The sequence below is a fragment of the Onychomys torridus genome, chromosome 4 (genome assembly GCF_903995425.1).
Source record: "Onychomys torridus chromosome 4, mOncTor1.1, whole genome shotgun sequence".
NCBI classification, from domain to species: domain Eukaryota; kingdom Metazoa; phylum Chordata; class Mammalia; order Rodentia; family Cricetidae; genus Onychomys; species Onychomys torridus.
The window spans coordinates 138,509,507-138,531,585 of record NC_050446.1 but is presented as its reverse complement, the minus strand read 5'-3'; the positions used below and the strand labels follow the sequence as shown (position 1 = coordinate 138,531,585).

The 22,079-nt window shown below is 41.8% G+C and overlaps 1 protein-coding gene across 12 annotated transcripts in view; it reads right to left on the bottom strand.

Moving 5' to 3' along the window:
- The window catches only part of Cpne1 (copine 1), a 39,348-nt gene extending 18,107 nt beyond the window's left edge, over positions 1–21,241 (bottom strand). Inside the window, exons 1-4 of one of the 12 annotated variants that reach the window (XM_036183346.1) lie at positions 21,059–21,241; positions 17,364–17,406; positions 12,701–12,782; positions 6,709–8,663 (exon numbers count right to left, since the gene is read on the bottom strand). In XM_036183346.1, the coding sequence (XP_036039239.1) occupies positions 6,709–8,641 (1,933 nt within the window). In that variant the 5' untranslated portion in view covers positions 8,642–8,663; positions 12,701–12,782; positions 17,364–17,406; positions 21,059–21,241. Of the gene's footprint in view, positions 1–5,086; positions 8,664–12,700; positions 12,783–17,363; positions 17,407–21,058 lie in introns of those variants that run through there. The other 11 variants (XM_036183344.1, XM_036183354.1, XM_036183347.1 and 8 more) reach the window with 11 other exon arrangements.
- Positions 21,242–22,079: the final 838 nt, after the last annotated feature.

The following is a 22,079-nucleotide window of genomic DNA, read 5'->3' as shown; positions in this document are numbered from 1 at the left end:
TTCCTCCATCCTTTTCTTTCCCCCCTGGAGACAAGGTCTCACTGTGTAGCCCTGCCTGATTCAGAGTGCTGGGATTAGAAGCATATACAATGACCAGCTTTTAAGTGTGAAACAGTTAACAGCACAATATGGTTTTTGTTTCATATGACTCACATGTAACTACCCTTAGCAATCAAAAGTTCCAAGTCAACTATCTCTACTGAGACTCATCCGCTGGTTTCCAGCTGACTGGAAAAAAGTGGTGGTGGCAGCAGAGACTGAAACATCAAGAGCAGGCAGCGACCTCCTGGGGTGAATTTAGGCCGCTGCTATACTCTGTACTTGTTCTTCCTCCTTCCAGACTAGGAAAAGACTCAAACAAATTGTTCTCTAGGCCAGAGTTGGGGTGGAGGGGGAGACCACCACTTCTCTACTTATTTGCTAAATTTTATGTCCTAACCTTTCAATGGAGGGAGGCCTTGGGGCTCACTAGAAATACAAGGACATGGTTAACGAGATTTTCTCCCCTAATACACAGCCTCAGTATTTTTGAAGTGTTGTCCTGTATCTGAGGCTGGACTGTTTACATCAGGGTCATTTCTCCCGGACTCTTCAGTAGCAGAGTGTGTATTTACAGTATGCTGCTTTGGTTGTTTATTGTGGCTTATGTTGATCCAGAAAAGGAGCCATACCTAATTTAATGATGCTTTTGAGACCCTCAAGACAAAGAACATAGCTCAAAATACCACAAAGTCCAGAAGAGGACACTAAGAATTAGCATTTAATAGATGAACTTGCTTATGTTGTTATAAACAAAAGGCTTTTTCAAGAACTATGCCTACTGCAAATGTGCTACCATAGTACTCTTCAAACTATCTTACAGTGAGCCTTCATGAGCTTTCAGAGTTTATACTAAAAAGATGTAATCTTTAGCTGGGAGTGGTAGCACGTGCCTTTAATCCCAGTATTTGGGGGGCAAAGGCAAGCGGATCTCTGTGAGTTCGAGACCAGCCTGGTCTACAATCCACAGTTCCAGGACAGCCAGGAATACACAGTGAGACCCTGTCTTTAAAAAAAAAAAAAAAAAAGATCTACATTTAGATCCTATCATATTCCCTACAGTCTATTTTGGGGAGAGTAGTGATGGGTATACATATGCTTTCTGTGTAAAATGCTAGAGAGCAGAAAACAATGAATTATAGAAGTGATCCTTTCCTGAGCCCACCCCTTTCAGATGGTAAGGCCACACTCTGTGTGTGTGTGTGGGGGGGGGGCTGATGCCACTGAAGTCATCTTTCAAATATTTACTCAACATGAATCAGTTTTGAAAAGACTCAGACAAGGTGGCCTATGCTTATTGTCCAGTTACTCCAAAAGCTGATGGGGTAAAGAACTCAAACCCATCTAAATTAGCATGGACAACATAAATGAGACCCTAGCTCTGTAATAAATAAAACTACTCAGTTGCCACCTGGAATGTATTAGTCTAAGCTCACATGTAGCTCAGTGGTACACTGTCTGCTCAGACTAAAACAACAGGAAAATCAAATAAAGCTAAACTATTATGTGATAAAGAAAGAACTAAAAGCATTTCCCAAGAACTTTGTAGGGAACAGCCCACTAATTCTTGCAACTCAAACCCATCCTTTTAAAAAATAAATCGCAGTCCACGACAACTTTCTTTACTAGTTTCCCTAGGATGAACAAATGTGAAAGGAAGAACCTAGAAGAGCGATGTCACGAACCAGCAACTGCTTTGGCTCCCACCTTAACCAAACCCACCACACAGGAATACAAAAGCAAGCTTTAGGCAGGTGAAATTAAGAGTCTACCCCAAGCCTTTCTTTTTCCCTTGTCCACTGCAACCAGCATTTGAAAATGAGAGTTCACAGACCCCTTGGAGACTCCTGGTGAGGAGGAGTATCTGGTACTCAAGTTTTCCAAATCCACATAACGAAGCCATTAGCTAGCAAAGCACACACAATAAAATGAAATTCTGAAAACGAAGATACCACAGATTTGCCCTAGAATCAAGTTTCCTGCCTGCCATCCCAAGGCATCCTCTTCTTTCCACACTTCAGCATTAGACACGAATACACAACAATTTTTACCTCTAAAATCACCAAATCCACATTTCCAAAGGCATAAATATTTTCATGAGTTAAAAACAAAAAACCCAAAAAGTGGTATTAAGCTCAAAGACGTACTTTTGTGCAGTTAAAGCATTAAAAGCATCAGCCTTTATTTTGTGACAAGTTTATTGAACAGTATCCAAGACTTCTTCTTTATAAACAAAAAAACCGCTAATGGTGCCAAAGTAGTAGGTGCTGGCAATGTGTCACACTGTCAACAGCCTTTTAGCTGTGCTGGGTTTCTAAAGTTTGGACTACAGAACTGCCAATAAAACAGCTGAAGGAAAATCATTTACACATGGCAATTGTGAGTGGGAAAAGTGATCACCGCCAGAAACTTTCTCCCAAAATGGACTAGGAGTCATTTTACATGTTCTTCACTCATTTTTCCAGTGCCTTTAAACTGAGTGCATTTTATTTTCACACACTTGTACAATCACAGAATCCAGCAAAATGGATTGAGTAAGCTTTAGTGTTTCCTTATTTTTGTGCAAGGTGACCATTTCCCCCGAAACTGTATATGCTTGCTTACTTCCATCTATGTACATACTCCTAGATTTTCATCAAGCGGGTCAAGACTGACCTTAACTACACTGAATATTACTATCTGTAGATTTGACATTTCCTAATGCAGGAACTACATTTCACTTAACACTGTTGCATTAAAACAAAACCCAAAACAGCCACTAATAATTGTACATCCAAACTAGTATTATCACAGAAAACACCTCCAAATTATGCTTATGAACTAAATCTGTCGCTGAAGTTCAAGAAAATTTACAAATTTGCTTATTTATAAAATACATTTGTAGGTTTTACTAATCCTTTAAAAGCAAAAGAAAAATAAACACCAATAAAAACTCAGGAGAAAACAAATTAAACCTAATGAAAAAGATTCTCTTCCATTAATGTCAAAGTCACCGAAAACAGACAATAAAGTTTACACATGAAATTGAGAATACCTTGATAGTGTTTACAAACACTCTTTAAGCATCAACGCTTTACAAAGCCTTCATGCCATACAAATGAAAAGAATCATGTAAATTCAAATCCATACCAAACCTAGTTCTGGAGAAAATTTGTCTGTCGAGAGGTATGAATAGTTTCATTGAACACAATTTCATGGTTATTAAAACAAAAACTAAACCTTCAATGCCCAGAACAAAATAAAACAATATACTTAGCAGTTAAGTCTGTTAATAATCTCAGATATACAAAAACTGAAGTTCCAGGGGGCAGAGCATTTAATTACATTTCACAACAAGCACTGTTGTGATCCAAGGGAACGCAAAACACAATTCTCTCTGATTTCTACACCAACACTATTTTCTTAATTTATTTAATGAACAGTGAGATTCAAGTTCTTCTTTTTAGCATTTATCTAAGACGTAGAAATCACAAAATAGTTGTAATTGAGTGTATGAATTATTTAATGAGTGTAGGAATATACAACCAAAATAAATTGTGAGAAAGGAGAAAAGATTTTCACCTTTCAACATCCAATTTTTCTAAAATAAAGATAGCTTTCCAATGAGCAAAATAGCCTGCAGTTGAAATAAGATGCCCAGGTAGTTCTGAAGTGTTCACATTGTCTTTGGAATGAGAAATGATCACTTAAAAAACATCACATATAAACATATTGCTTTTTGAGGCAGTATCTGTCAAGCAAATTGTATCTGTGAGTTACGAAATGATTCACAATGCAGCCACTTCTTTTCAAAGTCTGCGCAATCCTAAACAAAAACTCCATACTATCAACCCTCCAAGACTGTAGTAGTGAATAGGCTTTCCAAACTCCATCACACAAGAAACTGCTGCCACTCTTAACTCTAGAATTACACGACGAAACTGTATCAGTGTTCCACTGCCTTAGAACACCAAAAAGGCACTACGTATAGACATACATGTTTGTGCGCATATACATGTATATATGTGTATATTTACATATATACACATATATACAAATATAAGTATATACAAGAAATGCCTCTTTTAAAAGTAAATGCAGACTTGTAAATAATGTTGGTGTGTTTCAAACGAAAGCAAGATCATGTGAAAGATAAAATTTATTTCCCATGATTATTCATTAATCTCCAATTCTGTATGTTATGCTAATGTGAAACAGCTTTCAAGCATTTATAAATGAGAAACAAACACTAGACAGAGACTTAAGTGTCAGTGAATAAGATGTGATAAACCAAATACTTTTATGAAAAGGACATTTAGCCAAAGTCTATGTGGCCCTCTACTGTGGTGCCCTAATTGCCAAAAGGAAAGAGTATAGAAAGGCAGGAGTGATCTCAATTCTCCTCTGCTAGCTGTACTCAGACTCTGCATAAAGAGTATTTGTGAACAGGCTCGTGATCAACAACTACACCGAAAAGCCTCCAAGTTAACAGAATTAAACGCACATCAACCTATAGTCCAACTTAGGGATCTTACATTCTGCAACACTACTGCTAACAAAACTACCAATTTCAACTTCAGTTTTAAATTCCAAGATAGAATGCTCTTTCTTATGGATTCCTTTGCACCAAAATGTCACCTAAATTGGGACAAAAGCAATTTGCTAGATTAGTCCATCACAGAAAGGACTTCAAATCAAACACCTAAACACTGATTACTAAAGTGGTTTCTGGTTTTCATTGCCATCCAAACAATGTTAACAATTTTAAACTCACTAAACTAATAAAACTTGGCAGTCAAACCAAAAAAGGCCAGTAGAGGACTCCATAGTTTATTTTTATGGTAAAAGTCATTCCACACAGTCGTAAGTGTGACATTAGAAATCAAAGTTCAGGGTTATATAGCACAAACCAAGTGTGGAGTTTTTATATTAGAAATTAATTAAAAACCAACAAAATAGTTGTACCCATTACAAGTGAGTCAATTAAGCAAATAAAGCGGCAACATCTTAAGCAGGACTGTCTATACAGCAAGAACCCTCAAGAAGCAATAAAGGTACATACAATGAATCCAGATACAGAGACTTTATTCAATTTTAAAAGAAAAATGAAGGTTTTAGACAAAGCTTTGACCCTAAAACAAAGCAAGTATGTCCAACTTTAAATCAAATTGCAAAAGTAGCCAACTTCTAATTGTCAGCAACTGGCAAGAGCACCCTCCACGAGAGCTCTACCCATGTTTCTATTTTCTTCATCCCACGTGGTATAAAAGAAAGCCAATCTAGATTCCTTGATAAGCTTTATATATATGATCGAGTTTTAGAAATGGTTTCTACCTACTGGTATGCCAAAATTATTTTTGTGTTCTCTCCAGATAAGCTTTACTGTAACAAATTGCAATGTTTATTCTGTGAGTTGTAAACAGCCAACCAATGCTCTGTGTTATAGAAACCAATCTATCTGCAATTGAAACAATCCACAGGTTCTAACCTGGAAATACTAGGAAAACAATCTGGATGCATTAATCACAGCAACATGAAAATATAGCCTATAAAGAACTGATGTGAACAGCTACCCTAAAACGAGCTTCACCTTTCTTGAACCTATTGGCCTATCATTTAAGTCAATGACAGCAGCCGTGGCTTCATCCCGAGATTCAAAGGCCACCATGGCTTCACCTGTAGGCATACCTTTCTCATTGTATTTTAAACATACTGAACCTGGGATTACCTGATAACCATAAAAGAAATCTAAAATTTCATCAATAGATACAGTAAAGGGCATGTTCTGCACCTTAATTATTGTAGGTCCTGGTTTTCCAGAGCTAGCTCCAAAGCCAGGAGGACCCCCAATATGTATTGGGCCAGGCCCGGGCCCAGGCCCAAAGGCTGGAGGCCCACTCAAATGCCCAGGAACACTTCCAAGACCAGGGGGTCCACTCCCAAAACCAGGAGGAGCACTTAAACTACCAGGGCCATTTCCAAAATTCTGAGGGATTCCCCCAAATCCTGAGGGCCCACTTAAATTATTTGGTGCACCTCCAAAACCTGGAACTTCCAGTCCTAGGCCAGGCAAACCACTGTTTCCAACTGAAGGCATAACAGGTCTAACATCACCAAAGGCACCCCCTAATCCTGGAGGGGGAAGTGGTGGCCCAAACGCATTCGGGCCACCAAAATTACCAGGGAAGTTAAATGGCGGCCCATTATTGGCCTCCTTCGATCCTACAGTCAAGAAGACATGCTCCTCTCCTCCTGCAGTGGGGATGCCAGCACCAGGTATTGCGGGACCAGGTATTGCGGGACCAGGTATTGCGGGACCGGGTATTGCAGGACCGGGTATTGTAGGACCAGGCATTGCAGGACCAGGTATTGCTGGACCAGGCATTGCAGGACCAGGTATTCCGGCACCAGCCATTCCGGCACCAGGTATTCCGGCACCGGGCATTCCTGCACCAGGCATTCCGGCACCAGGCATCCCTGCACCGGGCATCCCGGCACCGGGCATCCCAGCACCAGGCATTCCGGCGCTGGGCATGGCAGCACCAGGCATTCCAGCAGCAGGCATACCAGCACTGTGCATTCCAGCAGCAGGCATTCCGGCACCAGGCATCCCAGCACCGGGTATTCCAGCAGTGGGAATTCCAGCAGTGGGCATCCCTGCACTAGGCATCACTGGCACTGCAGGATTACCTGGAACAGGTATCTTTAAGCCCTTTTTTCCTTGGGCTGGGGGATTTTTCTCAATCTCCCGCATGTCTTCTAAGGTAACTATATGAACAAAAGCTTCTCTCCCATTCAGCTTTTTACGGTGTAAGTGTTCAGATTTACGTGCATCATCTTCAGTTTTAAACTGAACCAACGCCTGCCCTAGACCTTGCCCATTGTTATCAACAAGCACATGTACAGCATTCTCATCCACTGGGATTCCTTCTAGGAACTGAAGAATGTCCATCTTGGTGATGCTGAATGGAATGTTTGTTATATGGGCACAGACTTTGGCAGAGCTGACATCCCCCTCTGGATTTAACACCATTTCTCTCTGGTCATAGCTCAAGTTCTGAAGTCGTTTTCGAATCATATCTATCTTTTCTAGCATACCTTTCTTAGTAATTGGATGGACTTGAATAAAGCGATTGCCCATGTATTGTTTGTGACGGCACAGAGCAGCCTTATAGTCAGCATCATTCCTGAATTCTACAAAACCTTCACCAGTTGCTTTCCCATTGGGTCCATAAGCTATATAAATACTATCTTCCACAATATCCAACTTCTTAAAAAAATCAATGACATGTTTGTTTTCTGCTTCAAATGGTAGCCCTTTTAAGTAAACACAAAAACCAGCCTCATGTGGTGATCTTGACCGTGACCTTTTCTGCCCACTGGGCGATTTTGACCTTGGAAGTGTCTGAGGAGGGGGGTGGGCTTGTCCAGAAGACCCCATACTTTGTTTAAAAGTGATATGACCTCCAGCAGCTACCCACTGTCTCTCTGTGGCAGGACTGACTTCCACATAGCGTTGAATCATCAGCATTCTATTCCGTTTCAAAGCTTCAAATGTATCTTGAGGGGAGAGAAACTTAACCAATCCATTCCCATTATTTCGACCTACATGATCTTTTAGCAAATGCACTGCATCAACTCGGAGCCCATGGAAAAACTCTCTGACATCATTTTCCATTGCTGAAAAGGGCATTCCATGCACACTCACATACAGATCATCAGGGTTGATGGGAAGTGACTTCACGCTGCTTTGAGAGTTCATCTGGATAGGGTTAACAGGATTTAATGGACCCAGAAACACAGGGTTCAGATTATTGTTCAGACTCATAGGTGCTCCAGAGCCATTCATTCCAGCGGGGAGAGGTGCCACAGGTGGTGGATTCAAGGGTGGCATGCCTGACATGGGTGGCAATGGGGTCATAGGTGGCACAGAAGGGACTGGGGGAATGGGGGGAACAGGAGGCACAGGAGGCAATGTTGGTACTGGAGGAGGAACTGGTATTGGGGGAATGGATGGCAGCGGTGGCAAAGATGGCATCGCTGGGATTGGAGGAATTGGTGGTGGTGGGACTGTGTTCATTGGAGAAGCTGTACTTGGAATGGTCGAGCTGAATGTTGGACTCCCAAACGAAGTCCCCACACTTGGAGGAGCAGTTCCTACGCTGGCTGTGGAAAATGTCTGTATGTTTTTGTTGCTCTCATGAACAGAAGTAGTAGCAGTAACTACACTTGGCGAAGGATTATTAAAGTTGGGTACTGTTGCCGGCAAGTTTACCCTGCTGCTCATCCCTGAGCTAGGTGGTGGTCCTGATCTACTAGCATTTGCTGGTGGTATGTCTAAGTTGGCAGTTTCAAAACGCCTACGACTCAGTTCAATCATATTCTGCATTTCTGTTTTACTACTCAATAATAGTGTTACTTTTGACCCTTTAATTGTACCACCTGTGCGCATCATACCAAGCCTTGCATCTTCATCAGTGGCAAAAACGATGAAAGCCTCACCCAGTTCACCCCCTACAATATGCACGCCCCCATCAGGGATGGTCAATCCAGAGAAGAAGTGGCGAATGTCCATGGTCCCCGCCACAATTGGGAGACCTTGCAAACGGATGACCACAGCCATGCTGCGCTGAAACCACACACACCTGCAGATGAGAAAAGGCAACGGCCATGTCAGACTCCTTTTATTATACCAAGTTGTTAGTTGCAAGAATGACCAGCTACCATATTATCCCTCAAGCTATCACAATGTCTTTAATTTAGATCATTCAAATATCTGAACAATTCCAACTTCCAAAGGCTTTAATTCTGGAATCAATTATAAAGAAGTTCAGTCCAAGATTCAAAAGATTCAAGAAAAACTATAGGATAATAAAGTTACCATAAACATCATTCAGAGCACTAAACCCTCTGTGAGATTTAAAAGAAATGCATACAAATCTATAGGGGGAAATCTATGCAAAAGATGCATCAAAATTAATATTTAAAACTGACTTAACATCTTCCTTTTAAACTTTACAATTTCATAGTTATTGGAGTGATAGCTTATAAGGCTCAATCTCAAAGAAAAACAAAAACAAAAACAAAAAAACTGGAATGTTCCTGGATTACAAATACCTAACAATAAAGTAAGTTTGTTTCTCAAATGTGAAAGCATTTACAAGACCCTGAGTACAATCCTTAGCACCAGAAATCTCAAATAGTAACAGATTCCCTATTTTGTAGTAAAAATTTCCATTTATTTTATAATTTTATTAAAACAAAAGAATATCTTGAGCTGCAGAGATGATTCAGGGGGATAAGAGCACTTGCTGTATGGACAACTGTAAGAACATGAGTTCTCTCCCTGCATCCACATGGGTGTGGATGCATACATCTGAAACTGTCAGCCTATTTCCAATGAAGTGCCTGACATCCTCTCTCAGCCTTTGCCTGTAGACACAGCTTATATATATGTGCACGTTTACACACACACACATGCATGCACACACTCTTTCTCTTTCTGGGTTTACTATAAGCATATTAAGAACCCAAAGAAGGGGCCGGAGAGATGGCTCAGCGGTTAAGAGCATTAGCTGTTCTTCCTGAGGTCCTGAGTTCAATTCCCAGCAACCACATGCACACACTCTTTCTCTTTCTAGGTTTACTATAAGCATATTAAGAACCCAAAGAAGGGGCCGGAGAGATGGCTCAGCGGTTAAGAGCACTAGCTGTACTTCCTGAGGTCCTGAGTTCAATTCCCAGCAACCACATGGTGGCTCACAATCATCTGTAATGAGATGTGGCGCCCTCTTCTGGCATGCAGGCAGAACACTGTATACATAATAAATCTTTAAAAAAAGAAAAAAGAGCCGGGCGGTGGTGGCGCACACCTGTAATTCCAACACTCAGGAGGCAGAGGCAGGTGAATCTCTGTGAGTTCGAGGCCAGCCTGGGGTCTACAAAACGAGTTCCAGGACAGCCTCCAAAGCTACAGAGAAACCCTGTCTCAAAAAACAAACAAACAAAAGAACCCAAAGAAATACTAAACAGAATAGCCAAAATCTGAGTTAACCCTGTAATTATCACCCTAAAGTGGAACCTATCACACCACTATTCACCATGGCTATTTAACCAAAACTCAGGTCTAGTGACTCTACCTAATTTTGCATTAAATTTTTTTTTTTTAAAACAAACAAAAATCAACTTGGGCCAGACATGGTAGAACTCCCTTTAATCCCAGCACTTGAGAGGTAGATTTCTGAATTTGAAGCCATGCTGCTCTACACCGAGTTCCAGGCCAGTGAGGGCTTCATAGTTTCAAAGAAATAAACAAAATAGATCAGTTAGTAGAATGTCTGCCTGGCACTCATAAAGCTCTAGGACCACCCCAATTCCACAAAAGCTCAGTATGGTGGTGAATGTCAATTATCCTAGTACTGTGAGGTTGAGGCAGGAGGATCTTGAATCCAAGAGCAACACCACAGATTATACACATTAATGTATAATTTACTATTAGGACCTCTAACTCAATTTAATTCCTACTGAATCTCTGGTTGCTCACTGATCTCCTTATACAGCAAAAACCTATCTCAAAAATAAATAAAAGGAGGTGGGGAGGGGGGCTCAGTGAGATGGCTCAGCTTGAGTTCCTTCCCTAGGATCCACACAGTTAAGAGAATCACCTCAGTCACACGCACGCACACACAAATAAATAATTGTAAACTAATAATAATAGGGTTCCGCTGGAGCAACGGCTCAGCAGCTAAAAGTGTTCACTGCTCTTGCAGATACACTGAGGCCCAGCACCCTCCTAGTAGCTCACAACCACCTTTGACTCAGTTCAGGAGGTCTGATGCTTGCTTTTGTCCTCCATGAGCACCAGGCGCATGCATTACACAGATATACATAGCAAAATACTCATATACATAAAATAATTCTTTAATAATAGTAATAGGGCAGCACTTGGGAGGCAGAGGCAGACAAATTTGGCTGTGGTGGCCTACACCTTTAATCCCAGCATCCAGGAGTCAGAGGCAGACAGATATCTACCTAGGGAGAAGAGGCTGTCCTCAGATATCTACCTAGGGAGAAGAGGCTGTCCTCAAACACAGAGAGATCCATCTGTCTCTGCTCTCCCTCCTGAGTGCTGGCATTAAAAGGCATACCACCATTCCTGGCTATATGTTCTATTTTAACACTTTTTGAGCAGCCAAAAACAAAAACAAAACCCCACCTCGCTGTTTACTATACCTGAAGAAATTTTTTTTAAAAGTCAAACATAACCAAATGGTATATTTAAAATCACATTCTATTATAGTCTGATGACCCTAAGCTTCTGGATCCTCTTGCCTTTACCTCTCTAGTGCTGGGATGTGCTACCTGATACCCAGTTTATGTGATACTGGGGACTGAGTCAAGTTGTACTTGCTAAGCAAACACTCTACCATCTGACTTATATCCCCTACTCCTTCATAGTTTTTCTCACACAATTATACACAAAGATAAAAGTAATCTTCAAATTTAATCAGGAATGATGGACTAGCAAATAGAAAATATTTGTAAGACCATCATAAAACACTAAAAACAGAGGGAGTGGGTGAGTAAAGCTTTTCAGATATGAACTAAAGAGTCAACAAGAGGGCTGGTAAGCTGGCTCAGGTAGTAACAACCTGAGTTGGCTCCCTGGGATCTACATGGTAGAAACAGACAATTGACTCTCCCAAGCTGCCCTATGACTTCCACATGTGTGTCACTGCTAGCACCAACCAGCACTCACAAAGCACACACACACAACTGGAAAAAAAAAAAGAAAGAAAGAAAGAAAGATCATCACCAATAGACTCTCAGTTTTCTATTTAGCAGACAATATGAAAGTTTATCAGAATACTTCCAAATAACTGAGTCAAATTCTCATTCCTTAATGAATCTGAAACATGTTTAAGTGCAAATTGTGATGGCACCTGTTCATATTCAAAAAGGTCCCATCGCTTTCTATGGGGGAAACATACAGGTAAGCCAGGTATTCCAACCTGAGAACAAGATACACACTTCAGTTTGTAACTGAAGAATGAGAACTTGAAATGGTCCCAAGAACAGAGATTAAACACAAGCCTAAATGGCATTCACAGTAAGTTTCTAAACCATACTGTTAAGAGATTTACTGAAAGTTGGTACAAGGCACCCACGAAAACATTCTGATTATTAATACCCTGACTAAGATTGCCAGCTGGAAAAGGGCTGGAGAATTAAACCAAGCAGAGTACAAGACTTGCTCCTAAAGCTATCTGACAAGAAATACTGTCAGGTTTTGAAACATATGAAATGACATCTGTCATTCTGCTACTAACCTACCTTGAGTCTGGCTTTTCCCTTCAACAAAAGGTTCAATTCAATTGCTAAGGTGAAAATTCATACTCCACAAACTATTACCTAACATTTACAGTTGTATTTCTAGTAAATATAAATAACCATACCAAGCAGCACTGGAATCTACCATCCGTCTATAATGCTCACTACCTAACAATAAGAAATATATCCATATAAATACCACAGACTCTCAAAGAAAGCAACTGTTCATCCCACCCTACCCCTCAGACATGCTTCTCTCACACGCACGCACATTACTACATCTACTTTCTTACTTAATAAGGTATCTCACTTTATTTTGTATAAAAATAAACCTTCTATCAAAATCTCTTACCTTGTAAAACAAGAGATGTATTTTCTTAAGAGGTAGAGGCCAAGTCAATCCTGTGGGCAACCAATTAAAACCAACTTTTAGACTGCAATAGAGAATAAATGGAGGCAAAAATCAATGCAGGAAACAACAGGCACAGGCCACACTGAACTGTACATTACGAAGAAGAGTCTGAAACCAGCGGAGCACTTCATAAGAATGCATAGTTTTGTTGTTTTTTTAAGGAAAGAGATACCAAAATCCCACACATATTTAACTGCCTTCAAGTCTGAGAACCATTCTATCAAGAATACGCCATCAGGTACTTGCATAAAGAATATGCCATATAGTCAAAAAATAAATGTAAAAACAGTACTAAAGCTCAGCTTCAGATGTTAATTGCTTTTTATCACTTAATGTTTATACAAGCCAGAAAATTCCGTAGAAGTCTATTAACATGTCCAACCTCAACTTATTTTCCTAAATTCTCACCAAACTTCTGATGAAAAACAATTCTGCACAATAACAATTCCTGGACAAACTGTCATCGAGTCAGGGATACTCACGGAAACCACTGCAATTACTCTTTCAAATATATTACTTTTGCATCAAAATATCACAGGTCACAATACAACTGAAATGCAAGTTATCTCTAAGCAGCACTAATTCCACTATATTCAACATACTGAGATTTCTTTTAACAGAATTCAAAAAAATGTGTTTAAAAAGCCACCTAAAGCATATCTGTAACCTCAGTATCAAGAGCAGGAGCTGAAATACTACTTAAGTCTGAGACTAACCTGGGCTGCATACTTAGTTCTAAGTCCAAACGAGTCCAACAGCAAATCCTTGTCTCAAAAGCAAAATATTTCTCCAGCAAATGTCTTAGTATATAGTAATACTTCCCAAGCACAAACTGGGTAGCAGGGTACTTATCTTTCAGAGTAATTCCTTCCAAACCAGTTATTAACAATTCACAACCAAATGACTATTTTTTATTTAATTTTTTTATATGTACGGGTATATTCTGTATTTATGTCTGTGCACCATGTGAATGCCCAGAGGCCAGAAGGCGGCTTCAGATTCCCTGAGACTGGTGTTAGACACAGTTGTAAGCCGCTATTCGGGTGCTGGGATTCAAAGACAGGTCCTCTAAAAGAGCAGCCAGTGCTCTTAACTGCTGAGCCCTCTCTTCAGCCCCTCTAATTATATTTAAAAGGTCATTTTAAAGTGTACTTTTAATTTTTAACCTTTTTTGGGAGGAGGGCTACAAGCAGTCCCAGATTGAATATAAGCCTAATATATTTTAGGCACGCCGTCTACCACTGAGCTCTATCCTCAACTCAACATTTTACTGTATGGACGTGTGTGTGTGTGTGTGTGTGTGTGTGTGTGTGTGTGTGTGTGTGTGTAAAGAAGTGTACATGCCACAGAATGCATGTGGAAGTTAGCTGGAAATCAGACCATCTGGCTTGGAACTAAGTCATCTTACCAGCCCTATTATATTTTTTAAATCTGGCTGAAGGGGCTGGAGAGATGGTTCAGAGGTTAAGAGCACTGAATGCTCTTACAGAGGGCTTGAGTTCAATTCCCAGCAACCACATGGTGGCTCACAACCATCTGTAATGAGATCTGGTGCCCTCTTCTGGCCTGCAGGGATACATGAAGGCAGAACACTGTATACCCAATAAGTAAATAAATCAAAAATAAAATCTATTTTATTACAAGAAAAATCAGGCTGGAAATCCTTCTAGCTCAAATACACTAGTTGTTTTTGTTTTGAGGACAAGTCTCAGGCAGTCCAACCTATTCTCAAACTCAGTAACTGAAACTGGCCTTAAGTACTGATCCTCCTGTCTCCACTCCCCAAGTGCTAGATAGATTACAGACAGGTACATGCCGCCAAGACCCACTCAAAGTTTGTTTTGGGAGAAGGTCTCACACTATAGCCCATGCTGGCATTATAGGCACATATAGGCACCACTTTTTAAAATAGTGATTTTAAAAAAAATGTGTCAGGCGGTGGTGACGCACACCTTTAATCCAGCAGTTGGAAGGCAGAGGCATGTGGATCTCTGTGAGTTTGAGGCCAGCCTGGTCTACAAAGAGAAACCCTGTCTTGGGGGGAGGGGGTGGAGATGGGGATCTGTGTTCTTGTGGAAGTCAGAAGAGGATCTTGGGTTCCAGTACTTGCCTTCTACCTTGAGAAAGGGCTTCTTTTCTTTTTCTGCTGTAATACATCAGGCTAGCTGGCCTGTGAATTTCCCAGGACTCTGTCTCTACCACCTATCTCCCCATAAGAACACTGAGATTACAGATGTCACTACCTCTTTTTCCTTTACATGGACTCTGAGGGTCCTCATGCTTCCACACACTGAACCAAGGTCAAACACCAATCTTTAACTTCAGAGAATGAGAAAACCCTGCCACTCTCTGGTACTAAGATTACCAATAAAACTACTTATCTGAATGATACTCATTATTAAAATTCCTTGAATCAAGTAAGCCACAGTAATAATTTTTAATCACCAAAAAAATAAAACAAATTTTAAAAATCATGTTATTCTAAACTTGTGCAAGGACAAAGCAAACATTTTCTAGCAACCTAAAATATTAATTACACAACAGTGAGTTTTGCCAAAAAAAAAAAAAAAGGCCAAGCTTTTAAAATTCTAGAGTATATTAATCTTTAGCATGCTGCACAAATCGATCCTAACTGAATGTAAGTCTTTGTCAAATCACTGTGTACATGTATATGATATGTGTGTGTGCACAAGTGACACACAGAACTGTGTGGAGGTAAGAGAACAACTCTATGGAATTGAGTCTTTCCTTCTACCTTTACGTGGGTTCCAGGGACCAAATTCGGGTCATCAGACTTGTGTGGCAAGAGCCTTTTACCTTCTGAACAACCTAGCCAGCTGTACATTTTTTAAAACTCTTCATTTAATTACATTTATTTCCTTCCTGTATTTGTGTGTGTCAGAAAAGCCACAGCCTCCAGTCAGTGGTGGTGCACACCTTTAATCCCAGCACTCAGGAAGCAGAGGCAGGTGGATCTCTATGAGTTCCAGGCCAGTCTGGTCTACAAACCAGAGTTCCAAGATAGCCAGGATTGTTAGACAAAGAAACCCTGTCTTAGAAAAAAAAGAAAAACCACAGCCCATGTGTGTAAAGGTCAGAGAACAACTTTTGGGAGTCAATTCTTTCCTTCTATATGGGTCTTTGAGATTAAAATGAGGTGGTCAAGATTGACATTAAGTACCTTTACTCACTGCCATCTCACAGATCCTAATTAAACTCTTCATTTAAAAGTTGTATATAAGCCAGGTGTGGTGGCATATATCTTTGATCTCAGCATTTGGGAGAATGAGGCAGGCAGATCTCTGAGTTTGAGGCCAACCTGTTTTACGAGTGAGTTCCAGGACACCCAGGGTTATACAGAGAAACCTGTCTCAAAAAAATACAAAACCAAAAGCTGTACCTAGCAGTTTCTACAACTAGGGAAATACAAAACACAGTTTGCTTCAAATAAAGCAACAAGAACAATTATGACAATACTTATCTTTCACTGCATAAAGGCTCAACCCTAAGAGCTACAAAACCAGGGTAATTTTCTAGTTTTTGTTTTTGTTTTTTGCTAAACATCTGGCACCTATTGGAGACTAATTCAAAATATCTGGTATAGCAGGATATAATGAGAATCTTGTATCCAAAAAAACAAAGCAGGAGGGGCTGGAGAGATGGGTCAGTGGTTAAGAGCACTGGCTGCTCTCCCAGAGGTCCTGCCTAAGTTCAATTCCCAGCAACCACAGGGTGGCTCACAACTATCCATGAGATCTGGCGCCCTCTTCTGGCCTGCAGGCATAACACTGTACACATAAGTACATGAACCTTTAAAAAAAGGTAGGAACAAAACACACAGGGTATGGGCCTGGAGCTTATCTCCCACGTATTAGGGAAATGAGGTTCCTAACGCTTTTCTTTCCTTTCAGACACAAGACATCCCACATCAACTCTGAGATGGAGAAGTTTAGGTCAGCAGTTAGGCCCAAAGGGAACTCCCTATATATACAAGGTTCCAAGTAATTAACAATAAGGGAAATTCTTATTACATCAAGGAATGTTGAAAGCCCAGCTGATCTCAGCAAATGTGTCGGTCAATTTCTGTTCAACTTACAGTACAGAATCAATTCCCACACAAGAAATGCCATCTGAAGCACCCCCCCTACCAAGGAGAACTGTACACATCAGGGCTAGGTACCAGCACTTCAGCTCTTCTTTCACAAGGAGCCAAATGGAAACTGCAAACTACAGCACTTTCGTTTCAACTCCTCACCCTGTACAGACCAGTCATTTTTATCAGTTCAAAAAGTATTTCTATTCCTTTATGTGTGTGCATATTCTACCTACATGCCTACACCACATGCACAAAGTACTGGGAGTGTGTCATAGTCCCTGGAACTGGTGGTACAGATGGATCTGGGTTGCCATGTAAGTTCTGGGAACTGAACCCTGGTCTTCTGGAAGAATATATTAACTGCTGAGCCTTCTCTCCAGCCCCAAGACCACAAACAACAGAAGGAGCCCTGTTTTCCAAGAGCCTGCTTATTCCTGTGTGCTAAAATATCAGCTAGTATCTAATTGAATACAGGATCCCAAACTAAAAAAAATCTATTCCACTCACCTGAAGCTCTGGTGAACTTTGGAAGGACACGAGTGAAATAGTTCTATGCAAAAAAAACAAAACAAAAAGTATTGAGCCATATGTGGTGGTACGCGCCTTTAATCCCAAAGCTCGGAGACAGAGCCAGGTGGATCTCTGGAGTTCGGGGCCGGCCTTGTCTACAGGAGTTCCAGGACAGCCAGGGCCACACAGTGAGACCCTGTCTCAAAAAGATAAATAAAAACAGGTATTGTAGCTAGACAATGTGTACATGCAATGCTCACTTAGGAAGCAGAGGGAGAAGACTGAGAGTCAGAAGTTGGACTGGACTACACAAAGACTCTTATAAACATGCACATTGTATCTATATATAAAGTACAGGGACAGGAAAGGAGAAAATTGACCCTGGTTTGCCACAGATCCATTGATATAGTTCAAAAGACTAAAACAACAAGCTTGTTTATCTATTTTCCATTTCATTTCCCTTTTTTTGAGCTGAGGACCGAACCCAGGGCCTTGCACTTGCTAGACAAGCGCTCTACCACTGAGCTAAATCCCCAGTCCTCATTTCCTAACATTATACAACAGATACTAGATACAAACATAAATTATAAGTACTTGCATATTATGACAAGATAGACTTTAGTTACCAGCCATTCTGATTATTGGAAACTCCAAGGTAAACAAATGTCCTCAATAAACCCTTTCATTACAAAGAAAAGGTATGAACTCAACTCCAGCTTTTCCACTCTTCTTGGTAACCAACACAGAGAAGTGAGTTCCACTTTGTCCAGGCATCACTCTTTACAGGAATCAGGTAAAGCAGAGATACATACTTCAGATGCAAAAAAATCCCAGCAACCCTTAAATGTTCACCTCAGAGACCAGCAACAAAGTTTCTATTGCAACAGGCACAATGTTTTCAGCAGTGTAATCGCATCAGAGTCATCATGAAACCACACTTCATCCCCTTGAGTTTGTCCCCCATCACCAAATAAAACACATTTCAGATCCTGGGACCATTCTTATGAATACATTCTTCTGACACTGATAAAAATGTATAATACTGAAATTTCACATTAACTTTCCATTTAGTACTCAGAGGAAGTAGTAAATCAAGACATTTGAAATAAAACACCCCTCCTACCAAAAAGATTTTAATATTGTTATTACTGATACCAACAAAAATGTCCTTTTTAATTCATTTATACTTCAAAACAAAAATATTGCTTCAAGCCTAACTAACCACATCTACTTTCACTATGACTTTGAACTTAAAAACTCTGCAAACCAGAGGGTCCATAGGTGGTTGGTAGGGAAACTACTAGAACTTCAAGTGAAATTATTTTTCTGTGTAGTCTAACCTAAAACTTTTAGCAAGTATTCATTTTTATGAGTTTTATTCACTAAGAAAATGGAGACTAGAACTGGTGAGACTGCTCAGTGGTTAAATCACTAGCTGCTCTTCCACCCAGGTCAATTCCCAGGACCCACATGGCAGCTCCCAACCATCTATAACTCCAGTTCCAGGGGATCTGACACCCTCTTATGGCCTCTGATGTCACGAGGCATAAACATGAAACAAGACATACATGTAGACAGAACACCCATACAATTGAAAAAAAAATAGACTAGGCTTTAGGGTTTAAACTGTATTCTCCATTTTAGAGAGATTTCTAAAAGTACACATTGTGCAACCAATTACTAACAACATTTTCAGAAGAAATCATTTATTCAAATTAAATATTGCTAGCCAACTATTATCCCAGTGACTCCGGGGGCTTACTAAATAGTTCAATGGCAGCCTAACCTATCTAACAAGATCGTATCTTCAATGAGGAACGAACAAAAAACCACCAGACCTCCACAAATCAAACAGTGGAGTGGCTTTCTGCAAACTGGAATATGACTATCAATTCTAGCATGGATTCTAGTATCTTGGCCACAGTATAAAACGAAAGTAAAATATGAAGTTTTACACCCAAAAATAGTACCAAGAAGTCCAAAACTTTCAATAGGCAGTCAATCAAAACATTCAACATGTCACAAGAGAGTAAAAAAAGCCTAACGTGTATTTCTGTCTAGAACAATAACGGCCAGTTGTTTCTAATGCGCCCACATATTCACCTGACAGATCTGAACATAAAATTAAAATAATACATTACAACCCACAGTGACCAACATTTAATCAAGCATAAGTCGATATAAAAATGTAACATATTTTGATAAACTATCCAATACACACTAAGCCTTGTGAATTCATCTAAACACAAACATTTCATTTCCTTCAACAATTACCTTAGGAAAGTTATGTGAACAGTTCTTCCAATTTTTAATAGCCTTAGAAAAAGGTCCAGACACAAGTTCCATCAAATCCAAGTCTCCGTCTCAACAAAAGTAACAAATTTCAAAAACTTCAGTTTTATATTTCTATTCATTTTAATAAAGACTTTTGTAGAAATGTTTTCCAACTGCAAACGCTCTTTAACACTTGAACAGTATACACTGGTTAACAAGGTCCCGAACAACTTTCGTTTCTAAGACTGAAGTCCACCAAAATTTACACTTCAAACTATCCAAGAGACCTGAACGAACAGTCCACGCAGTCTCTCCCTTCAGTAGCCATCCTAGTTTTGCCCACCAGGTTATGTAGACTGGCATCAACTTAAAGAACATAAGATGATTCCTGCCAACTGCACACATTCAGTCATCTGTGTGAACCTAGGAGTCAAGAAGGCTTTAGGACCCAGAATACTGCAACACAGCCTGAAATTCTATCATACACTAGCTACCAGAATGAATGAATCTTTTGCACTGCATTATCCCGGAATAGACTACCTGGGGAGTCCTTCAAACTTTCCACTATAAAACACACACACTGGAGTCCACAGGCTTACCAACGGACTCAAAACCGCTACATCACTAACCTGTCGATCCAAGCCTTCCCATCCATTTCACCGCTGCAAACTAGCGCCGCCAACCTTGAGACAGCTATCTAAGGCACCTACTCTCCTTCCTCCCTGGAACTCCTCCCCCAAAGGTGCAGTAAAGGTGCTGCGGGGAGCAGCCCCTTCCCTATTTGGAGACCAAGGACGTGCTATCCTTGCTACAATTCTCGAGACTTCACCCCCTCCTCCTTCTCAGCTACAGGACGGCTCCAGATTCCCTACACTCCCTAGGAAGCACCTCGCTGCAACCCCTGCACCTTCGGACCCTGAAGGTGGCCGGTCCCTGGCTTTCCAGGAGAGCTTCCTCCTCCTAGGTGTCCCGAGTGTGGTCCCCTATTGCCGGTCATAGGCCACTGGGGCCTCTTCGCTTCGGGGCAGAGCGGGGGAGTTAAAAACCTCGGCCCCGATTGAACCTAAGAAACCTTCCCCACTCTGCGTGCAGGCGTCTTCATCGTCCTCCCCCGCCCCGGGGGTTCGCAGGCCGCGGGGCCACCCAGTGCGGGCCCACTGGCCGCTCAGGACCACCGGGGCGTCCCCGCTGCGGCCTCGTTCCCACTTCGGCACGCCGGCCGCACCTCTCGCATCCTCGGAGGCCGCGGAGTGGAGGCGGCACCCCAGGACCCCCTCGGCCTCGCCTGCCGCGACCCTTTTGTGTAGGGCGCTCGCGGCCGCGGGCTCCGAGGCCTGGGAAGGCCCCGCCCCGAGGCACCAAGGAGGCGGCTCGAGCCCCACACAGCCCCGCCCGTGCCGGGGCTGCGGGAGTCTTACCGGGGAGAGCTTGCGCGGCACCAGAACCCAGACCCGAGTTACCCCCCGCGCGAGTGCCTCCGCCCCGCGGCCGACAGCCCCAGCCCGAACGGCGTCCCGGAGCCCTCTGCAGCCAGCACCTCCGATGCCGCCTCACAAAATGGCCGCCCGCCCGCTCGGCCGCTCCGCGCTCCAGGAGGGGGCGGGGCGGGGCGGGGCGGGGCCGTGACGTCACCCGGTGGGAGACGCAGGCGCGCTGAGGTTGGGGGGCGGGTGGGGGAAACCTCGGAAGTTGCAGGTGTTTGTAGTAAAGGGGGCTTTTTTTTTTTTTAATTTTTTTTTTAGGTTGTTGGAGACAGGGTTTCTCTGTGTAGCTGTCCTGGAACTCGCTCTGTAGACCAGGCTGGCCTCGAACTCACAGAGATCCACCTGGCTTTGCCTCCCGAGCGCTGGGATTACAGGCGTGCGCCACCACTGCCCGGCTTTCCTTCTTTTTTTGGCTTGAAAATCTTCGGCCTTGGGGCTCAGTAGTTAAGAGCTCCTACTGCTCTTCCAGAGGACTTGAGTTCGATGATCCCCGCTGGGTGGCAACCAACCACCTGTAACTCCAGCCACAGGAGGTCTAACGCCCTCCTCTAGCCTTCTACAATCAATGTGCATATAACCTAACAGACATTAATAAAAACAAATAAATCTAAAAAGAAGTAAAAAAAAATTTCAACCACTGTGCGCATGATGGCACACACTCTTGATCCCAGCACTCAGGAGGCAGAGGCAGGAGGATCACTGTGAGTTCGAGGCCAGTCTGATCTACAGAGAGTTACAGGGCAGCCAGGGCTGTGACACAGAGAAACACTATTACAGGGAAAAAAATTTTCAACCTACCATGGTAGCCCACAAAACCCCCAGTATTTGATTATACAGGGAGTCCTGGGCTGCACCAGACCCTGTCTCAAAAATATATATAGTGATAGGTATGGTGGGGCACGCCCTTACTCCCAGCATATCTGAGGCAGAGGCAGGTAGATCTCTGTCTTGGAAC